The sequence below is a fragment of the Festucalex cinctus genome, chromosome 1, assembly GCF_051991245.1.
Source record: "Festucalex cinctus isolate MCC-2025b chromosome 1, RoL_Fcin_1.0, whole genome shotgun sequence".
In the NCBI taxonomy this organism is placed as follows: domain Eukaryota; kingdom Metazoa; phylum Chordata; class Actinopteri; order Syngnathiformes; family Syngnathidae; genus Festucalex; species Festucalex cinctus.
Genome location: NC_135411.1, coordinates 33,319,037 through 33,335,682, shown reverse-complemented (window position 1 = coordinate 33,335,682; position 16,646 = coordinate 33,319,037). Strand labels below are relative to the sequence as shown.

Genomic DNA, 16,646 nt, shown 5'->3' with positions numbered 1-16,646 from the left:
GGAAAAAAAATTCTTAATTATATTTCCATCTGTTTCCGTTTTGCAGCAATTAGCATTAGAATATACCTAAGTTTCATTAGAAATCTGTTAAAACAGTGGGGAAAAGAGTTTTTTTTTTTTGCAACATGGCCCTGTTTGATCTCTTATAATCTGCTGCCACCTGCTGGCTGTTTTTGTAATAACTACCATTGCTTCAAGCATTTTCTTCAGTTCAGAGGCTACATCAAAGCCTTCTGAATGCTCTAACATAAAAACAAAAAAAACAAAAAAAACGTATAAATACGTCTTTGGGAGCAAATGAGTTAAGAAACATATATATATATGTAGAGAGAGAGAGAGAGAGAGAGAGAGAGAGAGAGAGAGAGAGAGAGAGAATCTAAAAACTATTTTAAAAAATGTACTGTATATACTTTGTATTATATACTATAACCTCGTTTTCTGTACCAAATTCTCTCGAGAAGCATTTTTGCTGAAATAGAATATTTTTAAATCCAAAATATAGCATTTTTTCCCCTAGCAAACACAAGGTTTGCGTTGGAGGGGGAAAAAAACTTTTTTGGGGGGTCAGAAATACAGAACTGCATTCAAATATATAAAATGTGTTGTTGTTGTTGTTTTTAATTGAATACATGGATTTCTTTTCCCCAAAAATGATTTTTTCAAAAGGATTTATGAAGAGCAATAAGATTTCAGGGCATAATTAATGACTTTTAATTTCTTATGAAATATAATGAAGGCCATTCACGACCTTTTATGACATGATTAAGGCCACTTTCAGGACATCTTTGGGCCGTCCACGCTTTGAGTGACGACGGAAGGTCAAAAATTTCCCACCACAAGGTGTCCTTGAGAGAGACTCCTCCCCATGCCCTACTGTTCATGCAATGTGCCATGAATACAGTCAATGAATATGATATTTGATCCATAATGAGGGTGGAGCAAGGTTGTAGCGAGCGTGGGTGGTCTCGTGTGGATTGTGTGCAGGATGAGGTCACATGGGGCGGGCACTCACTTTGAATCATGAAAAAAGAAAACAACAAAAGATTGTTTAGATTACGTGCTGAATCCTTTCTGATCGTCTCTGAAAGTCCAAAATGGCCTCCGAATTTACATGTCCTTAATAATGTGCTAAATGGCCTTACTAATGTCCCAAAAGGTCTTTGATATCCTTAATAATGTCCTTACAAGTCTTAACGGGACTTAATAATGTCCTTAAAAGGTCATTAAATAGTGTCCTAAAAGGGTACAATGCTTTAATCATGCCCTAAAGAGTGTCAAACGTGACTTCCTTGAGCCCACAGGAGTCGCCTTGTCCTCGTCACCCCCGAGGGCATCCCACGTTCACTCTTCAACTGTTGCGTCCTGCTGCTGTCTGTGGAGAGAGAACATCTGGCTTGACTTGATCTTCCAGTCCTTTTCATCCTGACACTGTCGCCGTCAAATCCGAATGACTGTATACAGTATACACAGTTGGTAAACAATGCGTTTACACAAACGTGTCTAAGGTGAAACCCACTCCACAGCATTGTTCAGTCCGGTGGAAGTAAGCCCTCTTTCTTTTTTTTCCCCTCCACAATGTCATCCGGCATTGACGCTAATGATGATTTGGTTCAAAGTCACGCACGTTTGCAGAAGAATTCAAATTCCTGGTGGTGCTTGAAAAAGTGTTTCAAAAAATGGAGCGTTTGGAGCAGAACATTCGTTTGCCGCAGCGCCGCAGGACATGTTTGCCCTTGGACACTGGACTTTGTGTCTACATTTTTGCAAGCACCACATTTGCGGAATTAGACCAGGCCACATCGAGGCGCAGCGCTTCCCCATGCTAATGTTGACCTCAAGGGGGAGGAGAACCGGTGAATGTTTGATATGTGTCCTTTGTCTTCAAGTCTCACAATTCCAGCAGAATCCCAACAAGGGGATCATCATCATCTTCCCATTATCTTGACTGACTTTGAGGAACATTAAAGCAATTCAAGACATTTTGGGACATGATTAGGACAGTTTAAGACTTTTTGTGACTTTCTAAGTCCATTTCCGGACATCATTAAGGGGGCCTAAATCCTTTTGGGACATCACAAAGTGTCATTTAACACTTTTTGGGATATTATTGGGCACACTAAAGACATTTTAGGACATTGTTGAGGACATCGAAGCTCTTTTAGGACATCATTAAGCCCGTATCTCACTGCATTCTTGCGATGGTGCACGCAACGAGAATTGCTTGCTCCTTAAGACATCTGGACAAAAGTGTTCGCACACAGAAAAGAAAAAAAAAAGTGAAAATTGAACACCTGAAATCAGGGCAAACATATTGAGAAATCTCAAGGTGAAAAAAGTGAAAAAGTTGTACATGTTTGCAGCTCCACTATTCCACTTTTACACCTTGACCGCAATTTGCCCACCGCCGAAGTTCAGAAGTCTCAAGAGCAGCGAAAACGTGTAACCATGGGAACAATAACCAGGATGTTGGTAAGATCATTACTGCCATGAGCTCAACTTTGGCCAAATTTACTTGGACAAACTCTAGATGGAAAATGAGACGCATGAACACGCACGCATGCATGCACGCACACACATCTACACACGTGCACACACGCAAATGTGTGGCTCGCTAACCTTGACAGATCCCACGCAGCGCTCGCTTGACAAAACATGGAAATATTCACCTACTTATTCAGAGTAATTAAAAAAAAAATTCTACCTTCACGGAGGAATTATTTTAGAAATGAAACATTTGGAACCTGTGCAGATAGTTGTTTTGTTTTTTTCTAAAATAATCATTTAATGATTAAAGCTCCCTCAGAATTTGTGTGAAGCAAGCAGACGCTTTCAGGGTGGAATTTCAATCCATTCAAATGAGTTCACACATTTGGACGCTAATTAGAGACCCGTTTGCTTGGCTTGTTGGTGAGCCAGCAAAAACAACACTCATGATTTCCACAAGGGGGTGCATGTGGGTTGGATCACCATTTATGCTACGACAAACAGGGTTTCAAGCCTGGGGTATGGTTTCAAAGTAGGATTTCAAACCGTGGTTATGGCTTGAAATTACGGGTTCAAACCAAGGTTAGGATTTTGAAGTCAGATTTCAGGCCAGGGTTAGGGTTTCAAATTAGGGTTTTGAGCCACAGCTAGGGTTTCAAAACAAGGTTTGTAGCCTGGATTAAAGCATTTAACAAGTGTTAGGGTTATAATTTAGTGTCAAGCAAGGAATTTTAAATACAAGCTCGTGTTTTAAATGAGGTTTTCGAGTCAGGTTTAGGATTTCGAGTCAGAGTTTGCGTTTTAAACAGGTTAAGCGGTCTAATTAGGCTTTTAAGCCACCACCATGGTTGGGTTAGGGTTTGAAAATAGGGTTTCAAATCAAGATTGCTGTTTCAAAGTAGGGTTTTTAAGATTGGGTTTCAGTTTCAAACCTGAGATCCTAACATGAGATAGGATTTTAAATTAACATTTCAAGCCAGGGTTTGGTTTTCAACATGAGTTAGAGTTTCAAATTGGCCTTTTACGCCATTGTTAGGGTTTCAAAGTAAAGTTAGGATTAAAAATGTTGGGTTTCAAATACAAGTTAGAATTTCAAGCCAGAGTTAGGGTTTAATAGAGGTACATTTTCAAAGGGATTCAAGTCAAGTGCAGGAGTGGCTTCAGATTTTCACAGAAGCAAGGGTTTCAAAGTGAGGTTTCAAACCAGGGTGAGGATGTCAGGTCAGGTGTGGAGTTTCAAAATGAGGGTTTCATGTAGGATTGCAGTTACAAAATAGGCTTACAGATTTCACAATAAGTTGAAACAAGATCATCATGATTTATTTATTTATTTATTTATTTTAAAAATTAGGGTTATATATATATATATATATATATATATATATATATATATATATATCAGGCAGGACTCTTTGCATTTTTGAGCACCCAAACTTGTCACACTCACAACGGATGCCAACAGCGCCGATCATGATTAACCCCTGAAATCTCCTCTAACGACCCCACGCAGGAGGCCTCCAGTTACCATAACAACTCACCAACTAGCACTAGAGCCGCGTTCTTAATGGTGGACGAGGGGGTGGGATGGCTGGAAGCAGGTGTCCCTGACCTTTTTGAAACGGAGATCGACTTTAACACTCCTGGTGGATGTTAAGACCAACCAGTTTCATATGCACTTCTGAAATGACCAATTCACTCCAATTAATTGGGGAGAAATCATTTCCTCATTGTTGTTAGCTTTTCTGTACTGTGGTTTGCTCATACATTACTGACCTTTGAAATGTTTTTTTTCTTTTAAATATTGCTACTCCCAAATATAAATGAACAATTTTACATATTGTATTTCAAACAGTTCCCGTGCGGCTGAAGAACACTTCTGTGATAATACTGAAATAGAAAAAAAAGAAGAAATAGTGTGATTTTTGTGCTCGATTTTCTAGTTTTGGCAAAAATTAGCCTGTTTTGAGGGGGTGGTCCTTATAAACCAGGGTTAGGGTTTTAAACTAGGTTTTCAGGTCTGGGTTAGGGTTTCAAACACGGGTCATGGTTTCAAATTTTGGGTTCAAGCCAATATGAGAATTTTAAAGTTGGGTTTCAAATATGGGTTAGGATTTCAAGTACCTGGGTTAGGTTAGGGTTTCAAGTCTTTGTTTTGTTTTTATTCCAGGTCAGCAGTGGTCAATTGCCCTCCTATTGTTTCCTAATAGCAAATACTTTACAATGACCTCTTGATGGCTGCTTGCTGATGACCTTGAGCGAGGCCTCATGTGCCGGTTTGGGGGGGGGGGGGGGGGGGGGGGGTTGTGGCGAGTAGCTACCGGGGGCCGATGACCCTGAGGATGTGCTGGAGGTGAAGCAAAGTCGACATTAATATGGAGCAGCCGGCCGTCGACTAACTGCACGCTTCTCATGTCTGGAGGGACGGAAGAAATATAATAAAATCTCTGCAGACATCACTCGGGACGACTTTCACAAGCCGCCTCGTCAACTTTTTTTTTTTTTTTTTTTTTACCCTCACTCACCTACTTTATTGCTGAGGGCCACCAACAGGGACGAGCGGACGGGGATTCTCAGCAAAGCATCAGCACACGCACTTTAAACACACAAACACGGTTGGATAGTGGGAAACCCGAACGTACCAATGGCGTACATGTAGACCAGTTTGAGGCAGCACGTGTTTTCGTTTTCTTTTTCCTTTGGTGGGTCCATGATGAAAGCGTCTGCTTGCTCATTCATGAATTCACGTTTTCAAATTCATGAATTCCTGCGAGGCGGGCCTGGGCCGCCTTGTTTACCCTCCGTGACATGTGATACCAATCTTCAGGTGACGCTCATGTAATGAATTCGGCTTTTGCGACAAATAATTTTGCGTTTACCGTAATCCGTAGGAATGACCGCTTCCTTCCATTTGAATGTCGGGATTACGCTCGCCTAATCCCAACATAATATGACAAGAGGAGATGAAGGTTGCTCATGTGACTTCCTGGCGTGTGCATTTCTATCCCTCATTAGTTGAAGTACAATCAAATAAGCCTGTATTTAAAAACCCTACCCCTATCTTCAAACATTAGTTCGATATATTCATTCTTGCTTCAAATCCCAAACTAGATTTGAAACCCAAATTCAAAACCCTAACCCAGGCTTGAAACCGGAATTTGACACCCTTGTTTGATACCTTGACCCAGGATTGAAACACTAATTTGATCTCATAACACTATTTGAAACCCGAACCTTGTCTTGAATTTTGAAGTCCAAATGTAGGATTAAAAACCTCATTTGAAAACCTAACTCTTGTTTGCAACCATAATTCATGAAATCTTAACCTTGACTTTAAAACCGATTTCGTACCCCAAATCGAAGCTTAAAATTCTAATTGAAACCCTGACTCTAAGACAAGATTGGGTTTCAAACGAGGTTTGAGGACTGGACTTTCAGGTTAGCGTTATGGTTACAAAGTAGGATTTCAAGTCAGGTTTAGGGCTTTAAATTAGCATTCCAAGTTTGAGTCAGGGTTTCAAAACAAGAGTTATGATTTCAAGCCAGGCTTGGGATTTCAAAGTAGAGTTTCAAAACAAGGCTCTTTTTTTTATAGTAGGGATGGAGGGCCAGGGTTACGGTTCTAAAGTAGGGTTTCAAGTCAAGGTTTGGGTTAAAAGTCAGGGTCACGGTTTAAAAAAAACACAATTGTCAGTCTGATGACTCTCGCTTCAGCTTATGACCTTTCACTTACAACTTTTCACAACACGCCGCTTCAGTGAGCCGAGCGACGTCCCCAACTTCAACTTCGTGTGATGCCACTCGGCCTTTGCTTCAATTAAAACAACCAGAAAAGCAAGAAACTTCCCATTGGACCGCACCGGTCACATCACAACTTAGTCACATGAGCATAAGATGACCTGCCGACGATTTGCCAAATTCTCAGGTCGCGTTACGGGCACAAGGCAGCCACGTTGGAGAGAACAGCAGGAAGCCAAGAGCAATTTTCACCCCTTTGTCTCTCCAATCTATCCCCCCAGGACCCTGGGGACGGCTTGACTTCCTGTATTGAGCGCAAACATATTGATCACCTCCTCTGCCCTCGACGTCCTTCTCACAACAATCCAAATTAGGGTTTCAATCGTATCTTTGCACTGCAAAATTTAAGCTTCAATTTTTGATGAGGGTTTCGAACAAGGCTTAAGGTTTCAATTGAACTCTTTGACTGCCAGCCATTTTCGGAAAAGGTAACCCTATACTGCCAGCTGATTTACAGAATTTTACCGATCTTTCAAGCTCCACAGAAAATGTTGTGTTAGGACTATGGAAATGCGGATACTACCAAATGAAAGATTGAAGTCTCATCTTTCATCTAAAAAAAAAGTTTGTTTCTACCTTATTCAGATCTTCAGTAATCAACAATAGAAAACAGCTTCGTTTCACCCAAATCCTCTATTTTCTTCCAAAATACGGAGAAATCAAGCTTTTTGTGAAACGATGTTATTTCATGCACTCTAGTGAATTTGGCACTTTTTTTTTTGCATGCGTCATTCTACAAACACCTACACTTCTATAAAACACTACCCCAACAATAAAAAATGTTTTTTGATTGCAAAATAACAGTTTATTTACATGCAACAGTAGCAATCCGAACAAACAACTTGGAAAACTCTTTGCAAACTATTTACACGTGCGCAACAGTTTTTGTCAGTCTGCTTCTGCATGGACTGATTTGCGTAGAGGTTGGTATGATGAACGATGTGCTGGAGAAGTTCATCCGTGATGAAGAGCTCCAGGATGTCAGCTGGCAGGTGGGAATTCAGCTCTGCTGCAGCATCCCTTGGTCCTGGTTTTGCAGCAAAGGGGAAGATGGTTGGCTGCCAGCCGAATTCATCAACTTCAAGCCAGCCAGAATCTTTGGGATCTGCAAATATACATTTCAATATCATATTATTTTAGAGCACTGTGATGCAATGTGTGTGTGTGTGTGCATGTTTACCTTTTTTTCTTCGATGTATTGGTTGATGCACATTCTGTAAATTATAGAAGAAGTTTACCATCAAATATTTTATTAGTGCTGTGGAGAATCTTTTTTTTTTTTCTTTTTACCTTTGTTCTGCTCACTGTGAGAAGGGTCACTTTGAGTAGGAGCTGAAAGAAACATACAATTACAATACTATCGAAAGACTTTCCTTTTATTGTTGCGGTGTATTGAAAACGTTTTTGTTTTTTTTTACCTTTCTTTGTCGCAGAACCAGCGGTCGGACGTTGCTGTGAGCACGATCTATAAAATATACATTCACGTTTGTATAGGTAATAGATGTTTTAGTGTATATCAGCACATTTACACACGCTGCTAGCAGATCGCCCGAAAAGTTAGAAAAGTAATCTTACTAGCAATCTCTTAGCATGTTAGCGCTTACCTTCACGTTCTTTGGAAGACTGTCCAAGACTGTCTTGCATCGGACCCATAGTAGTCGTCATCGTCCGATGAAACGTCATCTGTGCAGACGTGCTCGGTTGTGCACCACTTTTCTCCGGTGTTAGCATGGCTAGCCGGTGGGGCCTTAGGACGTTATTAGCATCGCTAGCCGGTGGGGCCTTAGGACGTGGTCGAAACGGCCGCGTCACCGCTTCAACTATGACTTAACCCCGTCATCACTGTGCTCTTGAGCACTGGTCGATGCTTTTGAGCTTTGAAAATAAGGATCAAGCGTGAGCTGATTGCCATCTGTGGCCTTTTTGACTCCCTTAGCCAAGTTAGCCATTCTCTCACCCTCAACACTCTAGCTCCGCCTCTCTTCTTCTACTGTTGTCTCCTACCCGATCTTGTCCAAAAGACTCATCACAGCCATCTAGTGGCCAGGAATACTCATTATAGTAACCCGATCGGCTTGATACTTGGAGCACAGCTGCCCAAGGCTTTCCTCCACCCGTTTCCATAAAAAAACATAGTAGACGTCAATTAACGTCTATGGTGACCAATTCTAGGTTTATACTGAACGTCTTTAAACGTTTATGGCGGTCAAAGAGTTAAAACCAAATTACAGGTTTTAAATATGGGCTTCAAGTCGATGTCAGGTTTTCAAAGAAATTATGTAGTTTGGGGATTACAGTTTCAGGTCAGGGTTGGGGTTTTCAAATTAGGGTTCCATGCCAGTGTTGCAGTTTCAAAGTAGGGTTTCAAGCCAGGGCCAAGATTTCAGGTAAGGTTCCAATTTAAAGCAGGGTTAGGATTTCATGTTAGGGTTATACAGTAAAATACATTCAAGCAAGGGTTAGGGTCTCAAATTGCGGGTATAAGACAATGTTACGCTTCTGAAAAAGGGTAAATGATTCAAATTAATATTTAAATTGCACTTTTAATCCCAGTTAAAGATAGTAAAGAGTAAAGATATCAAATTTGGGTTGTAAGTTAAGGCTTCAAGTCAATGGCGGGGCTTCAAATGAGGGGTTCTAAGCAATGGCTAGGGTTTCAAAATACAATAGTTAAGTTAGGGGCTTTGAGTTTTGAAATTAGGTTAGGGTTTCGAAAGTAAGGTTTGAAATAACAAATGATGGAATGGCCTTTGACGTTGTTTGTCTTGTGAGACCTGTTGGCCCTTCCCCGTCCTCGGCGTTCACATAAAAAGCTCACGGCGGCGTTATTGGCTTCAGCAGAGCTCATAAAATCACCTCAGCGTCCAATCAATAAAAAGGCAAGCACCGTCCAGTCGAGACGGACCGGTCGCTGCCATCAAGGTCCTCTCGGCGGCGGTCCTCGTATAAAGGCAGCAAAGTTGGAGACCGCTCCGCCTTCATTGATGAAATCGTTCTTATCTTGTTGACGAGGATGCCAATACAAGAACGGCAAGGTCGCCGCAAAGACTTTGCTTCCAAACGAAGATTAAAAGCGATAGTACCCACGGAAAAACTCTCATTGCCATATCGAGAATAGAGCGGTCGCCCAATCGTTTTTGAGTGTTTTTTTGTCCTCTTGCTAAAGGAATGAAAGTGCATCGATGACAGCCCCTTTTTTTCCACGTCAATTGAGCAGCAAGGTCGCTGAAACTTGATCGTAACTCAAAAATAATATCAAGCATCTGCTTGTAACTCAAATGTATTGAAGTGGAAACTTTTGGAAACAATTCAGTCCATTCTAGCATTCTAGTCAACTTTAGGAGCAACAAAAACACTTTGAAAACTTGATCCACTTGAGTTTTGAAAACTTGATCCACAAGATTGAGAACATTGTAGTCCACTTTAGAACAATCTAGTCCAAACTGAGGGAAATCTGGATTTCTGCACCAGATTGTGTTTGACTTTATTACATTCTGGTTATTGTTATGTTCCCATTCTTGCCGCTGTCAGTACAGATTTTTTGTCATTATAATTTCCAGGCGGTGTTCTGTCACCGTAACCGCGAATGAGGTTGCAGACGTCAGGAGTCATCCAGACCAAAGCAATCGCTCCCAATGGCCGTGTGGGCCATTTGGCGTTCGTCTAAGACGTCACGGACAATGAGCGAGGTCTGCGCGCTTAATAATAAGCATGGACGGCGCCTCCTTATAGTGCATTGATTTCCAATAGGTGCACTGATAGAGAGGCACGGGGTAATTACGCTGTGCAAGCAGAGGTCGTCCTGGACAAATATCATCAGCGTCAGATTAGAATGAAAGGCCGTGTGGGGGCGGGGTGGATTTGAAACCCTCAGGACCAAGATGAAGATGAGGAGGATGGAGAGGACGAAGACCTCTTAATGTCGCCATCTTGCTCGCACTTCCACAGGTCAGTGGATGACCGAAGAACATCCAAAAAAAGACAAAATGACAAACGTGACAAAGAAGCTTGTTGTTCTAGCAATAGAAAATGATAAAAAATTTGCTGCATGCAAATTAATGCATATAAAACTAATGTTGCTAGTATTTGCAGCAAAACAAAGCAAAAATCCTGCAATCTTACTGCATAAATTTATGATTTTGTGAGTCATATTTAGTAACAATTGTATTTGTGATTTATTTTAGAATTGAATTATTATTTTGTATATTTTGTGTATGTTACTGTTTTACAGTAAAATACAAACAATACAATACAATTACCACGTAAATATATCATTGTTTTGAATGTATTATATTTATTTTGTATTTCAATTTTATATTTCTCATTTATGTAGCTTTTGTTGTGTTTTTAATTTTTTTTCTATTTTCACTTTTCCCTTAATTTAGAAGTCAAATTAAAGTATCAAAGCTGCATTGTATTACCTGATAGGCTACTTGGTGTATCAATACCATACTCATATGATAACAAACTATACCTTTCAAATAGGTATTGTTATCTGATAATGGGGGTGTTGTATTGTTGCAAACGATTTAATGCAAAGTGATATCAATAATTGATACTGTGCATATCAAAACTGTGTGGTAACAAATGATACAAGAAATACAGATTTTTATCTCCTGGCTAGATTAGCTTGAGCGACCGCTACAAGAAGCACATGAGGTGTTTTACTCCTCTCTCAGCAGTCTTCCTCCCCCAATCCTTCTCTACCCTCCCCCCACCACACCGCCCCCAACTGGCAACAGCGGGTTCCCGCGCAGCTGGTGACGAGCATGAGACATCCGTATCGCCACTGCACCCTGTGAGATGTGGCCCAGGACGTTAGCATTAGCATAAACACGGCGCGATGGCGGGCCAGCCTGTCAGGGGGCTGTCAGCTTCGGCAACGGCAGCGGAGCCACGTCAAGCCGTGGCCAAACGACGGAGCCACGCTTCGGCATTAACCTGCCGGTTTAGCACATTGGCAGCGGCCCACTTGAAAGGCGGGATTAGCGCCATGCACGCGAGTCATCTTCTCACCAAAGTGACACTTTTGAGGGCATTAAAATGCTCCCAATTTGGAACAGAAGCACTCAAAGTGGACCATGATAGCCTCAAAGCAGAATAGAATGTTCTGGAACAGCGATCTGCAACTTTAAATGATGGAAGGGGCCACAATTTTATAATCATAAATATGGAAAAATTAAATGTGAGCCCATGAATATCGAAATTCTGCGAGTAACAGACAGCAATTGAAATTCATTGGGGTTGCCGAACCCTGTTCCACAATGTACCAGAATGCCCTCAGAGAGGACTTGAATGTTTTATATCTGGACCATAATCCTCCTAGAAGAACTATAATACCTTTAAAGCAGACAAGGATGTTCTAAAGTGGATTGATTTGTTTTCAGATTGAATAGAAATGGTCTAAAGTGGACTAGAATGCTCCCAAAGCCAACCGAAATGTCATTCATGTGGACTAGAATGTTGGAATGTGAACCAGAATCTTCCCAAAGTGGACCAAAAGATCTAAAATTGACTACAATAATCCCAAATTGGGCTAGAATGTTCTTAAGTGGACAAAAATGTTCAAAAGTGGACCAAAATGTACCAATGGGGAATAGAATCATAACAAAGTAACATTTTCCAAGAGGATCAGAATAACCTAAGAGAAAACCAGCATGTTATAAAAAGTAGATCAGGATGTTCTTAAGAGGACCAAAATGTTCTAGCTCCCTATGGGCGGGCCATTAACTCCAAAAGTGGACCAGAATGTCCTCCAATTGGACTAGAATGCTCCCAAAGTGAACCAAAATCTCATACATGTGGACTAGATGTTGACATGTGGAAATAGAATTTTTGTATATTCATCATCATCTTCATTTTCTTTTCCTTCTCGTTTGTTCATTGCCAGTCTTTGTTTTGTTCTTTGGCTACCACTATACATTTGAGGTTTGTCTTCTTTATTATCTTCATCATCTTTGTCTTCTTCCTCTTTGTAGGCTAACCTTCATTTCTTGTATCATCTACCGTTGTTGTCTTCTTTGTCATCTTTGTCCTGGTCTTCCTCTTCTTATCATTTTTTCTAGCTTAAGGAGTGGTGATGATCTACCTTCTCAACCTTTTTTCTTCCTAACGGGCAGCGGGTGTTGAGTGTGACCCGAGTAGCTACCGGCCGAGCAGCTCCCCCACTCGTCGATCACAGGCAGTGTTGCCGGTAACGCGTTACTTAGTAACGCGTTACTCAAAAAAGTTGCTTTCTAAAGTAACTAATAGTCTAACGCGTTACTTTATTCTACAAAGTAGTCTTATTAAAGTTACTGTCCAGAGAAACAATGCGTTACTCCACATTTTCATGAAGAAGGCAAACTATCTCACTGTTGTAACAGTCACAAACAACTACTGCTAACTACGAAGATGAGGCAGAAGTCATTGATCACCACACTGAATTCAGCCATGGTCTGGTCATGAATGGTTTGCACATTCAAAACAAAAGTGATGATACTTTTACTACTAGTTTTATTAACCAACAGGCACACAACACAACAAAAAAAGTGTGCATTATGGACCATAAAAGTGGTAAAAAAAAATAATTTATTTCCATCCTCAACTGGTCCGTGAAGCATTATGGGATGAGGTCGTCTCCGCCCTCTCGCCAGGGGGAGTGACGTCAGACAAGTTACGTTTTCAGTAGGGGTGGAACAAAAAAACGATTCGACCGAACCATCGTTCGTCAAGGGGAGCTAAACGACCGTATCGGTTGCGAGTGAGGCTTTATGGTTTTCATAACAATAGCAAGAGTTCTGCGCCGTGCTCTACTTGTTTTGTTTACATTTCAGTAGCATCACCATTCAAGCTACTTCCGTGTTTCCGTGCTCGCGACACGGCGCGCGCGCGCACAACGAGTGACAACATGCAATTGGAGACAGTTAGCAGAAGCCGGTGCCGTACATCTCGGTATTTCCCATGGCTATCGAGTCCTCTCGGTGCACTTGTATGTCCCGGGCCGGCGTTGGTACTGCGCGCGAGCCAAAAAGAATAACTCCCGTGACGATCCAATGCATGGATTCAAACGACACAGGTATGTCCCACAGCCAACACACCAGCTAAGCTAAAAGCACACTGCAAGTATCTCATTTCTCAGTTTGTGGCTCCCTGTCAATGTCTACAACTAGCATGAGCAGCAGATAGGAGAACTGAGACGTGCCCGCGATTACGACAGCCCAAAAAACAAAATATAAACAGTAGTGATTCTGTGGTCATCATCGTGTCTCAGATTAAAAAAACAAAAAAAGATGTCATACATTAACCAAAAATGAAAGTGATGACAAAAGAAAAAAAAATTGTTAAATACAAAAATTGTTGATTAAAAAGGGAAATGAACTTTTGGAAATATTTTTGCATATATTAAGTGGTTAAAATGTGTTTGATAGATTTATTGTTCCATAAGGTGGCTTCATATTTCTTTTGGCTGGACGGTAGGTTTATTTCATGTCTTAAATTTATGTTTCTGAAATACTTCACAATGTGCAAATATTCTGTTTAATTGTGTTGGTGTCTGTCTAAAGGTTAAATATTTATATTTAACATTAAATTATCAACCTTTTGTTTTCCTGATCCTTATTTTGAAGAGAAAAAACAAACAAACCAAAAAACAATTATAACTGTCAATAACTACTAATAAATATTTAAACTGATACATGTGTACACACTGGAATCGCGGAACAAACAAACAATAGAGGAATTTAGGGGATTTTCATTTTCAACCTGGATAGATTTTTATTTTTTGTTTTATAAAAAGTATTTACGTTACAAGAAGTCAAGAGAGACTGCCTATTTTGTTTTTCATAAAAAAAAACTTTATTTTCATGTTAAAAATGCACTTTCAATAAAGTATTTGGAACTCCGTTTCTACTGCATTATTTTTATGTTGAGATGGTGTTATCGGCAGCTGCTGAAAGTAACTAAAAAAGTAACTTTTAATCTAACTTAGTTACTTTTAAAATCAAGTAATCAGTAACGCAATTTAGTTACTTTTAAAACCAAGTAATCAGTAAAGTAACTAAGTTACTTTTTCAAGGTAACTGTGGCAACACTGATCACAGGCCCAAATGAGCCTCCTCCACACTCCATTTAGTGTAATGGCTGCAAATGAGGTAAATAGAACCGCCGCCCCTCTTCTCCCCCCTGTATTTGTTACTCATTCAAGGCCCGTTATCACTCGCCGCTTAATTTCCCGACAAAGGTGGCGAGGGTGTTTCCATGGAGAGTGGAGCTGTGCGTCCTGGCTCTCTTTTCATTTCACCGCAATTATCCCGCACGAAAACTCGGGGGAGGGGACGTTTCGGCTGATTGCTTTCACGTGGAAATTGAAATGAAAATGCCCGTTGCGTCCGCTTGGTAAAGAGTCTAAAGACTGAACAACGTCAAACTTTCATAATCATAACCAGATGACATGTCACAATATTCCTCTCCCTCCTTCAGGATCAAGTTGAGTTATTTCCTTCCCACCTCACGCTTTCTTTAGCCCTTGGGATCACCAGCGCCCCCTGCAGGCACACACCTTCCTACCTCAACCTCCTGGTCACTATCGCGAGCTTCTGTGTGCTTCCCAGACTCAATAAAATGAATAATTTAGTCCACTTCCTCTTCTACTAGATTCGGGAGGAGAAGAAGATAGTTGAAGCACACCGGAGGAATGAGAAACGAAGGGCTTGGAGACAACATTAGAACATACACACAAAAAACTTTCTCCTGGCCTTCTGACGTCCCCTTCGCCTTCACCTGGATATATTCTCAAATGAAGTGGTCACCTTTGATAGTCTGGAGAAGGCCAGAGGAGAAAAGTGGAAAGGGCATGAGGTAGCAGAAGGATTTAGGAAGAGGCATGGAGAAGTAAGAATAAGAAAGAGAAACGAGAGAGGGGTCTTGGTAGATGAGAAAGTATGAAGATACCAAAAGGAGATAGCAGAAGACAGTATGAAGCAATTAGCAGGAGGAGGAGAAAGGAGAGGAAGCCGTGGACTCAGATGTAAAAAGGTGGAGGCACAAGAAGATAGGTTGACAAAGAAGTAAGCAGGGCAACATGGTGGCATTCAGTAGGAGAAAGGAGGAGGAGATAGCCCAAAACAGGAGGCGGTGGATAATGCTGACATGGGAGAGAAGAGGAAGATCTCCGAGAGAGGAGGAGGATGAGCAGGAGAATGAGTCAGCACAACGAGGAGGCGGGAGGATATTATTAGGGCCACGTGGCTGAAGCCCTGCTATTATTAATACGAGTCAACATCTAAGCTTCCACCCACGTCACGTGCACAGCACACCATCATAGAAAAACAACAACAAATAGAGCAACATCAATTGTTTTATTTGGGGTGGAAATCTTATTTGGAGAGGAGGCCACTATTAATTGAAGAAATAAACGCCTCACCTCAATATACACACTCAGGATTACAAAAATAAAACATTTGGAGAATTATCATAATATTGACTTGCTCCTCTTCAACATGGTTGCACCCTGACAATTGACAACAAAAACAACAAAGTCAACATTACTTGGATAATTAGTGGAGGCTCCTTTTCAAGGGGTGGGGCTTGTCTCGGACCGTGCTTTGCGTCAATGGCCGTTCCTTGGCCATGAAGTGCAAAATAAGAGGCGAGTGTGCAAGCAAAGAAGCTAAAAAAGTGTTGTTGTTTGTCATTGTGCTGCTGACTGGAGCTCCACAGGCGAGCTATTATCTAAAGTGAAGCAGTATGTGCACTTCATCTGCGCTTTAAACACTCTTAAAGACACCCAAATACGGCACAGACAGTCAAATGTCAGTGCCGAGACGTCTTAAGAGGCTTTGTGGCGAGCGCAAGAAAGACAGAAAAAAGGGAAATGTTAATGAATTGTCAGAGGAGGAGAAGATCAGAAGAGCCAAACGAATTTCATATCACACCTAAAGACCCACCGTTTAATTAACAGTGGCCTGAAAATAACGGCCGCCCGCGACGCTGACGACAGCTTCTCTTCAAGCAAATTAAAGAAATCAATTACCGGAGCCCCGCAGCAGGGAGGGAGAAGAAATAAATGGCCTGAGAGACTAAAAGGCCTGAGAGGCGACTCCATGGCTGAAGGGCCCACGCTCTGGAAGCCGTCCCAAAGCGGGCCTCCTCGACAGCGCTCGCGGCGCTTACTCACACCCTCAACCTCCGCTGCGCCTCCACGCTTGCTCGCCAACACGGATTATTCCCGGAAAGTCGTGCGTGGAACAGGTTTCTCTGCAAAGCAACATGCAGCCCTCTGCTCGACGACAAGCGACTATTAATAGTTAGTTTTTACTCATTAAAATGTTTTCATGAGGTAGTCCTAAACTATGGTGAAAGCTTTCTATTGTTTTGACTCGTGTAGA

General features: G+C 41.3%; 1 protein-coding gene across 1 annotated transcript; it reads right to left on the bottom strand.

The window, feature by feature from the left end:
• Positions 1 to 1,341: 1,341 nt before the first annotated feature.
• LOC144020547 (uncharacterized) lies at positions 1,342 to 8,249 on the bottom strand. Its single transcript, XM_077524549.1, has 6 exons — positions 7,884 to 8,249; positions 7,698 to 7,744; positions 7,570 to 7,611; positions 7,460 to 7,493; positions 7,149 to 7,384; positions 1,342 to 1,428 (listed from the first exon to the last, which is right to left on the bottom strand). Exons 1-6 carry the CDS (start codon positions 8,008 to 8,010, stop codon positions 1,342 to 1,344), a joined length of 573 nt encoding a protein of 190 aa, XP_077380675.1. The 5' UTR covers positions 8,011 to 8,249.
• Between the last annotated feature and the right edge of the window lie 8,397 nt (positions 8,250 to 16,646).

What these genes read in the sequence shown, in the direction of transcription:
- LOC144020547 (XM_077524549.1), bottom strand. Translation starts at nt 8,010, where the DNA reads ATGCTAACACCGGAGAAAAGTGGTGCACAACCGAGCACGTCTGCACAG. An exon ending in TCACAGTGAGCAGAACAAAG is followed by an intron (nt 7,494 to 7,569) that starts GTAAAAAGAAAA and finishes TATAATTTACAG; the next exon opens with AATGTGCATCAACCAATACA. An exon ending in ACAAAAACTGTTGCGCACGT is followed by an intron (nt 1,429 to 7,148) that starts GTAAATAGTTTG and finishes TGACGGCGACAG; the next exon opens with TGTCAGGATGAAAAGGACTG.